The 12,906-nt window shown below is 41.4% G+C and overlaps 2 protein-coding genes across 3 annotated transcripts in view; one reads left to right on the top strand and one right to left on the bottom strand.

Moving 5' to 3' along the window:
• The window catches only part of MICU1 (Mitochondrial calcium uptake 1), a 49,981-nt gene extending 43,510 nt beyond the window's left edge, over positions 1-6,471 (bottom strand). Inside the window, exons 1-4 of one of the 2 annotated variants that reach the window (XM_065228980.1) lie at positions 6,384-6,471; positions 5,970-6,305; positions 5,723-5,897; positions 5,319-5,478 (exon numbers count right to left, since the gene is read on the bottom strand). In XM_065228980.1, the coding sequence (XP_065085052.1) occupies positions 5,319-5,478; positions 5,723-5,897; positions 5,970-6,289 (655 nt within the window). In that variant the 5' untranslated portion in view covers positions 6,290-6,305; positions 6,384-6,471. The remainder of the gene's footprint in view (positions 1-5,318; positions 5,479-5,722; positions 5,898-5,969; positions 6,306-6,383) is intronic. The other variant, XM_065228982.1, reaches the window with a different exon arrangement.
• A 4,363-nt stretch (positions 6,472-10,834) lies between these two features.
• Positions 10,835-12,516, top strand: LOC135707230 (hsc70-interacting protein 1-like). The gene is made up of 2 exons (XM_065228996.1): positions 10,835-10,974; positions 11,046-12,516. The coding sequence occupies exon 2, from the start codon at positions 11,059-11,061 to the stop codon at positions 12,247-12,249; it is 1,191 nt and encodes a 396-aa protein (XP_065085068.1). The 5' UTR covers positions 10,835-10,974; positions 11,046-11,058; the 3' UTR covers positions 12,250-12,516.
• Positions 12,517-12,906: the final 390 nt, after the last annotated feature.

Here is a 12,906-nt window from a genome sequence, read left to right as displayed (position 1 = left end):
ACCGAGCCTACCGAGTTTAGCAATCGCAATAGCATGGTTCAACTTGTCGAATGCTGCGGATAGGTCTGAATAAATAACGTCCATTTGAACCTGATCCGACATGCTTTCGGTTATATACGATGTGAGACACAGCAGATTGGTGGTTGTAGAGCGACCGACACTAAACCCATGTTGATCAGCACTCAAATACTGCTTGCAATGGGACAGCAACGGTTCCATAATCACTAACTCGAATAGCTTCGAAACGGCACTTAACGATTAGTTAGTGGAATGTACAGAGCGCATAGAAATAGTGTGCGATCACCCAGATTGATGGCTGTCCAAACCTGCTCCACATAGTTCCATGAATCGTTCTCGATGGCCTTTACCTCCAACCCGCCACGGACAGCTACAAGGACACCTCCACCAGTAGATTTACGGCTGTTGTTAGGATTCCGATCGCAACGAAAGACCTCGTAGTCAGGACCGAAGAGTTGACTGGAAAGGTACTCTTCAACATCAGAATACAGAAAGTGATACAATAGTATTAGAATTAAAAGGAAAAACAACGTAATAAGGTATACAATTAAAATGCCCATGAATCAATTTATTTCTATTTGCTGCTTAATGCTCTATCCATTCCAATCGATAGAAATATCCAAAACTTTTTGAAAGCGTTTTTACAACGCTCCAAAAATGTCAGGTGAGTGTGAGTATTGTCGGCTACCTTTCCATTTGATCTGCGTGTCAACCTGCTGGTCAGCCGCATGTTGTAGTGCGAATTTTTTTTATTTCAAGAAAAACCTGGCAAAATGTGTGTGCTGGATAGTTCACCCGAAACCCTTACGCAGTTTTGCACACCGTCCATCGTTGCTTTGATCAGTCTGATCAGCTTCCCAGGAATGCCGTTCTCGTCCAGGATTTTCCATAGCTCTGTGCGGTCGATACTGTCGTATGCCGCCTTAAAGTCGATGAACAAATTATACGTTGGGACCTGGTATTCACGGCATTTCTAGAGGATTTGCCGTACGGTGAAGATCTGGTCCGTTGTCGATCGGCCGTCGATGAAGCCGGCTTGATAACTTCCCACGAACTCGGTCATTTTAGGTGATAGACGACGGAAGATGATCTGGGGTAGCACTTTGTAGGCGGCATTCAAAATAGTGATCGCTCGGAAGTTCTCAGATTCCAAATGGTCGCCTTTCTTGTGAATGGGGCAGATTACCCCCTCCTTCCACTCCTCCGGTAGCTGTTCTGTTTCCCATCATCCGGTGCAAGCAGTTGGCCAACTTTTCTGGGCCCATCTTGATGAGTTCGGCTGCGATACCATCCTTACCAGCTGCTTTGTTGTTTTTGAGCTGCTGAATGGCATCCCTAACTTCCCTCAGCGTGGGAGTTGGGTCAGTTCCGTCCTCTGCTGCACTGACGTAGTCGTTTCCTTCATTGCGCTGGTCTCCCGTGCCCACGTTCTCCTCGCCATTCAGGTGCGCGTCGAAGTGCTGCTTCCACCTTTCAATCACCTCACGTCCGTCCGTCAAGAGGCTCCCGTCCTTATCCTTGCACATTTCGACTCGCGGCACGAAGCCGTTGCGGGATGCGTTGAGCTTCCGGTAGAACTTCCATGTTTCTTGGGAACGGCACAGCAGTTCCATTTCCTCGCACTCCGCTTCTTCCAGGCGGCATTTTTCTCCCGAAAGATGCGGGTCTGCTGTTTCCGCTTCTGTTTATACCGTTCCGCGCTGCGTTCTTCTCCTCCAAAATCGCTCTGCACTCCTCGTCGAACCATTCATTCCGTCGACTTCTTTCCACGTACCCGATGGTGCTCTGGGCTGCGTCGGTGATGGCTGCTTTTACTGTACTCCAGCAGTCCTCTAGAGGGGACACATCGAGCTCGCCCTCCTCTGGCACCGCTGCCTCGAGATTCTGCGCGTATACTAAGGCGACATCCGGTTGCTTCAGTCGCTCTAGGCTGTACTGTGGCGGGTGTCGGTACCGTACACTCTAAAAAATCTTCACGTCCGATTTACGTGAAATACGAGATTGGCGTCAAGAAGCAGCGTTAGACTTTTGAAAATAACTCAACGATTGGTTTCTTTTTTTCAAATCTTACGGTACGTACGGAAAGGTAAATAAATTTGGAAGCCATCAGTAATAATAACATTCCGTTTGGTGCTAAACTGCGCTAGATTAAGAAAGATTAAGTGCAGTTTGTGCTTAATAGGCCGGAAATGGGGTAGTCAACCCTATGTAACCTTTTTCTAGTTTTATAATTTCAGACGGTGGCATCAGCGTTTTGAGTCTGCACGCAGAGAAATGATTTTTAAATTCAAATGGATACGCTTTTGACTCATTGCCTAATATGTTTTTGGTATTGATTCAATTAATTCAGCGAAAAATATTTTTGAGTCAACAAACCGGTTGTAGAGTCGATAATCCGTTTGTTGATTCAAATCTACACACTCAGATTTTTTGCCGAGATGGGCACCACCGAACAGAAAATTTACCGAGATTCAGTTAACAAACGGCTAACAAACATAAATTTTGCTGAAATCTCAGTAAAAATAAATACCGAGCCTGCTCGGTGGTGCCAATCTCGGCAAAAAAATATAAGTTTGTATGCTATGTTGGAATAGTGATGCAATATTTTTGAATCAATAACAAAATACATTAGGCCCTGAAACAAAAATTCATTTTTCTGCGTGTGCAATAATGTGGTGTTAATATTTTGTCAGAAATAAAAAAAAACTCATACACGTTTCTATCTTATAATTATCAGTTATTCAATATTTTACAATTACAATATAAGTAGAATAAGTATTAATTAGAACATGTGAAATTTATATCTTCTCGATAAAAATGGAATATAATGGACTGCCTCTATATATACTTCCCATTATTCTCATTAAAAATTCACGTACAAATTACATGAAAAGCATTTTAAACAAAACGGAATGTCACGTAAAACTTACCAGATATCCAGTAGTTTTCACCCCGATTTCACGTAAGCAGTACGTGGAAATCAGATCTTATTTACCTGACCAATCACGTAGATAATTGAAGCTGAATTTTGATCGGCTACGTGCAATTCCGGTAAAAGTTACGTGAAAAATAGGATGGACGAAAACCACCTGTGTTTTCACGTCAATCGGACGTGAATATTTTTCAGAGTGTACATTGTTGATGACGGAAAGTTTTGGGCGCAGTTTGACCACAGACAAACAGAACTGTAGCGCGCATAGTCAATTCCCTTGCGTTTGACGTTTACACACTACCGCCATCTGTTCAGCGTCCTACCCACCACAGTGTACTCAACAGATGGCGTTAATGTTTTAGCGACGATGTTTTACAGTGAGAAATATTCAATGTGTTATGTCTGTTTGTCTGTGGTTTGACCATCACCAGGTAGTGGTCAGAGTCGATTTTAGCGAAACGATAGGTCCTGACGTATGGCCATGTTGTTGGAGGCGGCGAAATCGATTAGTCGTATTCCGTTCTCGTTCGTCAGCTGGTGGGCGCTGAACTTTCCAATCGTCGGTCTGAATTCCTCCTCCTGGCATCCTCTGACCTCTCCTATGATGATCTGGACGTCGTGGCTTGGGCAGCGATCGTACTCGCGGTCGAGCTGCGCGTAAAATGCGTCCTTGTCATCATCAGTGCTTCCGGAGTGAGGGCTGTGCACGTTCATTATGCTAATGTTGAAGAATCGGCCCTTAATCCTCAACCTGCACATTCTTTCGTCGATCGGCCACCAACCGATCACGCGCTTCTGCATTTCGCCCATCACGATGAAAGCTGTGCCCAGCTCGCGTGTGTTGCTGCAACTCTGGTAGATGGTATGATTACCTCTAAACATTCGCACCATGGATCCTGTCCAACACACCTCCTGCAGCGCTACGATGCCGAATCCGCGGTCCTTCAGTATATTGGCGAGTATTCGGGTGCTCTCGATGAAATTGAGAGATCGACAGTTCCGCGTGCCGAGTTTGCAATCGCATCCTATTTCGTCGCTGGGGTCGTTGCCGTTGGTCTCGGTTCGTATTCCTCTGTTGCTGATTTTCCGTTGCAATGCTTTTTTACGGCTGGCTCGCAGGGCCTGACACCAACCCGTCGTAAACATCTAATCAGATTGAAGCTAAAAGACTAAGTAATCGTCGGAATACCGTTTAAATCTCGGATTCCGAAAACGTCTTTATCTTTCTTTATTAAAGAGACTTTCAGCCATCGGCTGGTAAAATTCCGAAAACAGTCAATGGGCGCCGAAGCCGATATTTACCCTAACTATGCAATTAAAAGCATGACAAACTATTTCAAATTAAATGTATGCCCTAGGGCCAAAACTGGCACACTTACCGTAGAAGAATTTAAAGTGATTTCTTGTAGTAATTTTTCTCATTGTACTTCACAACGTCCCAAGTCAAAATATAAAGATATTTCTCGATTACTTTTTCGAAGAGACGAAGACTTTTTGTAAACAATGTGTATGAGTGTCAATTTGGCATAACTGGTAGCTCTCCCACGCATCCTAACACTACCATCAGATAGGGGATTTTTTCACTACCTGATAGTGGTGTTGGAATGTCTTAAGATGGCCGTGGGAATACAAAGAGAATCTGTCAATGTTACTTAGGACCTAATGCAATGTTCAGCTTGAATTGTACACTTCCACGCCAAATGACGAATCGGAAAAACTCGACCTTCTCCGATTTGCATGAAACTTTGCATAATTGTGTTCACATCTTTGCTAAAATTCGGTCATTTTCACAACATTCTGATCGAAATGACGTCTGAGACAAAGTTGTAGAAAAACTAATGTTTTACTGGGAAAAATATACAAGAAAATGTTTTTAGTTAATTTAAGTAAAAATTAAAAAAAAACATGTTAACTACCTCAAGATCTTAAAATCGATCTAACGATGTGAACTTGGTTTTGCTCTTAGGTGAGCGGTGAACGAACACCAATCCTTCGACGCTCCAACTCCACACCTCCTTCTTAAAATCATTATGATTATAACACTATTTAAATATTACTGCACTTCTGATAAAGCAAATTAATTTTTCCGCGAGCAATGAAACTTTTTTTTTATTTTTAGATGAATTGTTGTTGGACATGGCGCTATTATCAAAAATCTTTACATTAAATCTAAACAAATCTTGATTTAAATATTAGCGTTATCAATACATATTAGCTGATATTAGTGCACTTCTACATCTAAAACCTAACGGGGCACCGGCATTAGCGTTGTTAGCCTTGGTTGTTAGTAGAAGCAAACTTGATCACCGACGGTAGGTCAAGTAGAACAGAAAAAAAATAAAGTAAAGAATACAGAAGCAACATTTACCATCCGGCTGTTTCAGTCCCGGTGTGATGGCTCGCAGGAAATCGAACGGTGTCATATAGACCGTAGATGTGTCACCGTGTATGACCTTTACGGTAGCGAAATAGCGAAATATCTTGTCCGGCGTCGAGAAGGTTCGCATGCGATTTTCGTACTCGATTATCTGTACAGCATGTGCATGTGGATTTGTGTGTACGTGTTCGGGCAGGTAGATCATTTGTAGTTCGTGAAGCGATGATGAAAATGAAAAGGATGCATGGTGTAAAATCGTAAAGGAAACAAAAAATCTGTCGTTTTAAAGCTAATCAAACAATGTATTGCATATGTACACTTGAAATCAAAACGGAACCTCGGAGCGAATACCTTCCATCGAAATTAATAACTGATTAGAAAACATCATCCATTACCTTGCGATCCCGGAAACCTATCTTTTCCTTACGGGGCTTCTTTTTGCCTTGGTCGTCCTCGTCTTCACCGTCGGAATCATCGCCGCTTTCTATTTGTTCCGCATTCGAATTACTCATCTCCACATTCACTCCCGCATCGGCATCTACCCTTGGCAAGCCAATCGCTTTCCCAAGTCTGCAATTGAAAATAATTATTCAAATAATGACCTTTTACCAATCACCCTCTTTCTTGCAGGCATGTACTCACTTCTTCCAATCGATACAGGTCCCCAATATTATCGCACCCAGGAACGCGCAGAAAATTTTGGTAGCCAGGGGCTCCCGTTCTGGCTGGTGGCCAAAATTTTTATAGCCTCTCCTCCACTCATTCCCGTTGCGCCGATCGTTCCGATCCGTACCGGTACGAACAATTAGCACCGGAGCATTGCTCCCAGTGATCCGTAGCGTACCTTGGCCGATTCCTGAGAATAGACTTCTCGACAATATTGCCCTGCTAGCGGTAGTTCCAGTCTTGGGCAGCAGCATCCACTGGGCTCCAACCGAGCCGCACAGTCTTACCAAGGACATCCCGGAATGGCGACGCCTGGAAAATCAACTCAATCAAGCATTTTTCTATCTATGCACTCGAATCCAGAACGCTAGAAGTTAATAAAACGGTTACCTTCCTGTTGATGTGAAAAATCGATTGGAAAACTTTTTCACGAAGTAGAAAATCACTCGACTTTGCACCGATCAAAACATTGCTCATCTCACATTTGACGTTTCTCGCAAGATAAAATCAAGCTCAACGTTTTAAAAAGGCCAATTTTCTACCATCAAGGGGTCCAGTCGATGGCAATGATTACAGTCCTACACTCAAAAAAATACACACACGGAAAAAAGTTTTCATGTAGTTTCTATTGGGAATGCACATAATATTTTTCCATTAACAAAACCAATGATATTTATCTGAATTTCACATTACATTCATGTGATCACATGAGTTCAATATGATAAATAACTTAAATTTCATTTGACACATAAGGTTCATGTGATTTTGTGGTGCAATTCCCAATTATGATATCACATGAAAGTTATGTGAAATTCTAATGAATATTTACCATTGGATATGTGATTTATTCTTTGAGTTCACGTCATCATCATGTGTCTCACACTTAATTTTGCGCTTATTGAGAAACACATCCATTTCATGTGTGAATCTTATGCTATGAACCATGCCTGAACACTATGGATTTGAATTGTGACACACTTGGATTCTATGTGCCTCATATGGTGATATCAATAGCTTTCCACATCATAGTTCAATATTCTACAATAATCTACTTAATCGACTTCTACTTTACCGACTCTAAAAATGAATCTACACATATATAAACAAAACTTCCAGAGGCCAGAGCTTTCACATATATTTATATTATAATGTTTTTATATATCATCTGAAAAAGCTCCGTTTTATGAGCACAACGATATTTTGTTTTTCGAACCCACACACTTTCATCTCGATTTTTAAATCAAGATTGAAAGCAAAATAATAACTTCACTGTTTGACACTAAACTGACAAACTGACAGCTCGCTCCCGTACAAAGTGACACCGAGGGGCGCTAATAAGGTATTTTTTGCTAAATAAGCACGATTACATTTGAAAAAAATCACCTTATTAGCGCCCCTTGGTGTCACTTTGTATGGGAGCGAGCTGTCAGTTTATTAGTTTAGTGTCAAACAGTGAAGTTATTATTTTGCTTTAAATCTTGATTTAAGAATCGAGATGAAAGTGTGTGGGTTCGAAAAAAAATATCACTGTGCTCCGAAAACGAAGCTCTTTCAGATGCTATATAAAAAACGATATATTTTTCAAAATTAAAGAATCCCATTGACGTCAACTCAAATTTAGCGCGAAATGAAGGTCAACCCGTAAAAAAAAGAACCACAGAGGTACAATGAAATGTATTGTAACCATACAATATAATTTATTGCATTTACAATAAATCGTATTGTCCACAACGATAAAATAACCATAGGATTTATTGTTTCAACAATAGGATCTATGGTAAATTGGATAATCTACAATAGGACAAGGGGGTTGTTATGTATCTTAACCATGAAAAAAATCTCTTTTTCTGTAACAAACTTGAGCCATTTATCATTAATTTTATTGTTTTTCTATTGTTGAAAATTCATACTATATGGTACGTATCGTACATCTATTGTAATAACAATATTTTAAATTTACTTGTATGCTATACATACAATAGGACCGATTGTTCGAAATAGATTTTGTTGTGAATGTATAATATTTTATGGTAATTGTATGGTTATTTTTTTCCGGGAAGTGCTGCCAAAAACATCGCTATGAAAAGGTATTTTTGAAAGTCAATCAACTTTTATTTTAAGAGAATGCGCTTTTAAAATTACGAGTCGAGAATTAAACGAAACACTTTCAAAACAAAACAATAACTTTTCATTTGAATATTTTTATTGTTAAAACTACGAAATTTGCGAAACTTTTAATTTGAAAATGCATTATTTTTATTGCCACAATTTTTGTTCTTTGTGTGTACGGAAAAATACAAAATACAGCTTTTCAAGCAAGGGGGAGGTGGCTCTCAAGTACGAACAATCGTCGCCTACCTCGCATGACTGGTTCCAAACGTAAACAAGCCATAAGAAACCTACAGTGTTTGTTTACGTTTGGAACCAGTTTCATACAAGAATGATCAGTTGCGTCAGTAGGCTGATTTGACAGCACGTCCCCCCCCCCCCAGTTTTCAAGTCAGGTAGATGAATCTAAAAAAATCAAGTTGACAGCCCCTCGTTTTTAGCCTGGTACGCAGCTGAAAAGAAAACGGAAAAGTAATTTTTGAGGATTTTTCCCAAAAGAAAATTTGACAGCTATAGTCTGTTAAATTTTGAGATATAGCGAGATGTTGTCAAATTGTAAAATCAACACTTATTAGTGTTTATGTTGTTTAAATGCATCCAAAACATCAGTTTTGCAATAAACGCCAACATTACCTAACGGAATAATTCAGTGCTAACATTTGAAAACGGCACAAAAGCCATTTGTAAACAAATGGTTTGTGGGCCCTTTACTCACTACTTGAAGTACACCCACGCGACACAACAGCAACATCGGGTAGGGGAAATTTTCTCCTTCCTGACGATGCTGTTGGTTTGCGTGGGCGTTCTTCGGGTAGCGAGTAAAGGGCCCACAAACCATTTGTTTACAAATGGCTTTTGCGCCGTTTTCAAATGTTAGCACTGAATTGATCAGACCATTATTCCGCAAGGAAAGTGAAATTGCATTCAGAATGCGCCACCTTCATGTCGATCACGATGCTAATGTAATCGATCTTTCCTTTACCGATTTCTTTTGAACTGCGTACTGGGTCAAGAAATGCTGAGGAAAAGTAATTTCTTTTGCATTCCGTGTCCTATTGGCGTCTTGCAGTGAAACTTTTCCAAGCTTCCGCCTCCTACATTTTGAAGTGAGAACTACTAGAAGGAGGATAGTTTCCAAATTTTCAAAGTAAAACAGACGATTTTTGGGGCAAATCGGTCCATAAAGAAAAACTAATAATTTCCCGTGGAAACTTTTGCTTGAATCGTGTAAGAAAATGTGTTTGAAAACTAATTGTTATTGTTTCGGTATGGATCGGAGATGTTTTCATGGAAAATAATGCATAACAAGTTTGCACCCACAGCGAGAGGTTACCTCCTGCGCAGCTGCATTTTTCGGAAAATGGTGAATATGTGCGATTTCCACTAAGATGAAAGTGGAAATTAAGTGAATTTACTTAGGAAAGGTTGTATCATGCTGGTGGTAATGGAGAATTGGTTGTATAGGACGCCAATATTCAATAAATGTTCATTTTGGCCTTTTCTAAGCAAACATATTGATACTCACAATTTTCGACGGAAAACGCAACGGAACTTGCTTTACTCAACACGCACCATACTATTAAATGGTGCCGGATGGTTTTGAAAGTGATAACAACATGTCAAATCATCTTTATTTTGAGTAATTGAGCAATTTACTTCTGTTTACATCATATTTACGATGCAGCTTTGATGGAGCCGCGAAATGAAATGAATATATCTAATGAAAGTTCAACTGTAAAAGTCAAAGATGCACATCAGTCTGATCGTAAAAACGTTTTCTTCTTCAATTCGAATGTTATATTGGAAGGATTTTACACAGGCTTGATGAAAATTATGATTCAACGCTAATTTTCACGAATTTTATATGCAGTCTGTCAACATTATCATCATCATGCAGTGGCGACATCTACGTCGAGCGTTTACGGCAATCTTCCAATCCGGTAACACATAAAAACGTCATTACTTTTCAGCTGCGTACCAGGCTTTACCATTTTCTGAAAAATGTAGCTGCGCAGGAGGTAACCTCTCGCTGTGGGTGCAAACTTGTTATGCATTATTTTCCATGAAAACATCTCCGATCCATACCGAAATAATAGCAATTAGTTTTCAAACACGTTTTCTTACACGATTCAAGCAAAAGTTTCCACGGGAAATTATTAGTTTTTCTTTATGGACCGATTTGCCTCAAAAAGCCTCTGTTTTACTTGGAAAATATCCTCCTTCTAGTAGTTCTCACTTCGAAATGTAGGAGGCGAAAGCTTGGAAAAGTTTCACTGCAAGACGCCAATAGCAAATTCGTTTATTATCGGGGTTGGAACGGGGGGGGGGAGGTACGTGCTGTCAAATCAGCATACTGATCATTCTTGTATGAAACCGGTTCCAAACGTAAACAAACGCTGTTTATGCGAGGTAGGCGACGATTGTTCGTATTTAACAGCCACCTCCCCCCCCCCCCCCCCCCTCGGGTTGGAACCAGTTCCAACCCAGTGCGAAACCGAACTTTTTGTCAGTGCGAACCTCAACCTGAGCTGGGTTTTAAAAACAAACGATCAAACTGACGTTTATCAGAAAACAAGCAGACCCAATCTTGATACCTGATTCAGGTTGGAACTGAATAAAACGAATTCGCTATTAGCGTGTTGATATAAAAAATTACTAAGTTTTAATTTCATTCCTTTGGTGGTCCCCCCGACTGGAACCACAGCCCACTTCAGTTTTGTTTTGCCTGAGAGTGACATCCCTAAAAAGAACGTGAAAAAAAGGCGAACATTCTAGTCGGCAACACCTCACCAGAGTGTAAGAAAAATACTGCGTGTTTTCTGTAATTTGTGGAAATTTATCCTCTTTCCCATACTTCTACTGGATAAAACAGGTAAGAAACCGTTGATGTAAAATGGTTCCGGTCTTTTAAATGTTCGAAATTTATCAAATTTTGTGTAACAGATTTGACAATACAATGGCGTGCCCTATCGACCCAGCCGAGCTGCAGAAGTTGAAGATTTTTGTCGACTTATGTTCGGCTCAACCACAGCTATTGAACCTACCTCAGATGGAGTTTTTCAGAAGCTTTGTCGAAAAACTCGGCGGTAAGGTACCGGAAGGTACTCCTGACTTTGGCGGCGCTAAAGCCAAGCCAGAAGAACCGAAAGTGGAGGAGGAACCGGAGAAGAAGGATGACTCCGATCCGGAATCGGATATCGAACTAGATACGGAGGGTTGTGTCGAGCCGGATAATGAACCAGAACAACCGATGGGAGATGCTTCCAAGGAACCCAGTGAGGACGATATCGATAAGGCAAATGAGTTACGTTCCGAGGCTGCCGAGGCTTACTCCGAACAAAACTATGAGCAATCGGTTAAATTGTTCACGGAAGCCATTGAATTGAATCCGCGGAGCGCTTTGTATCATGGAAAACGTGGACAAGCCTATCTGAAACTGTCCAAACCGAATGCCTGCATTCGTGACTGTAACCGTGCTTTGGAGATAAATCCTGATTCTGCTACAGCTTATAAATTCCGTGGACGTGCCAATCGCCTGCTGGGAAAGTGGGAAGAGGCTGCAAAGGATCTTCGCCAGGCCTGCAAACTGGATTATGACGAGGAAGCCGATGAATGGCTGAAGGAAGTCACGCCGAATGCAAAGAAGATTGAACAGCACAAGCTGAAGCTGGAACGTCGTCGTCAGGAGAAGGAACTGCTAGATAGACAAGAGCGCGTTCGCAAGGCACAGGAAGCTAATCGAAAGGCAGCGGAGGAGAAGACTCGAGGCGGCAGTGCCGAAGATGCAGACTTTGGTGACTTCTTTGGCGGCGTTGGCGGTGGTGGAGGAGCTGCCGGTGCGGATGATATTCTAAATGCCTTTAAGGATCCAGAAGTGGCAGCAGCCCTGCAGGACATAATGGCCAACCCGGGCAACATTGGCAAGTACCAGAACAATCCCAAAGTAATGAATCTCGTTACGAAGATCGCAGGTCAAGCTTCCCAGTCAGGTGGTTTCCCGGGTTTCGGGGGTGGCGCCGGAGCCGGGGGATTCCCTGGTGGATTTCCGGGTGCCGGTGGATTCCCAGGGGCTGGGCCCGGTGGCTTCCCAGGATTCGGCGGTGGATCAACCGGGGGCGGCCCTAAAACCACTGACGATCTAGATTAAGATTCCCGTCACCATTGATGGATGGATGCATTTTTTATTTGAGTTTGATGGAACAATATTGATGGTTATTAAGGATGATTGCTTTCCATGAATTACATTTCCTTTTTTCAAATATACTGTCGAGAGCTGCGTTTCAGAGTGTATACCGATTATCAACCATGATTGCTCTTGAATTAACTAACTACTTGTCCTATGCGTAATTTACTTCGAATAATGTAGCTGCAGATAGAGGGATAAGATTAGTAAAACACTTACCGTGTTCTTAAAGTATCGACTACTTCATTTTGAATATCACAATATCCTTAAGCAGTTCCCTTCGTTGGATCTACGCCAAACGGAGATTTTTTTCCCCACTGAACACGGTCCTGAGCTGTTTCCGTTTTCGAACTAATTGGTATTTCTTTGCTTCGTATGGTGAAGCTTTGTGATTCGTTCGAAAATGGGAATAAGGATGAGTGATTTTTAGTCGCCATAAACGGTAATACCGTAATACGGTAATACCTTGTACAGACATACAAAGTACACTGTTGTACTTCTTTAAGCTAGTACCTCAAATGTACCTTTTGAGGTACTCGATTAAAGGAGTGCAACGGTACTGCTTTGTATGTCTGTCAATGGTATAAGTGATTTAATGTAACTCAGCTTATGCAGTTGACC

Source organism: Ochlerotatus camptorhynchus, unplaced genomic scaffold (assembly GCF_037179485.1).
Source record: "Ochlerotatus camptorhynchus isolate MF236.1 unplaced genomic scaffold, CSIRO-AGI_Acam_v1.1 ptg000305l, whole genome shotgun sequence".
Lineage (NCBI taxonomy): Eukaryota > Metazoa > Arthropoda > Insecta > Diptera > Culicidae > Ochlerotatus > Ochlerotatus camptorhynchus.
Note: the sequence above shows the minus strand (reverse complement) of the source record. Positions and strands in the feature narration are given on the sequence as shown.

What these genes read in the sequence shown, in the direction of transcription:
- LOC135707230 (XM_065228996.1), top strand. Translation starts at nt 11,059, where the DNA reads ATGGCGTGCCCTATCGACCCAGCCGAGCTGCAGAAGTTGAAGATTTTT.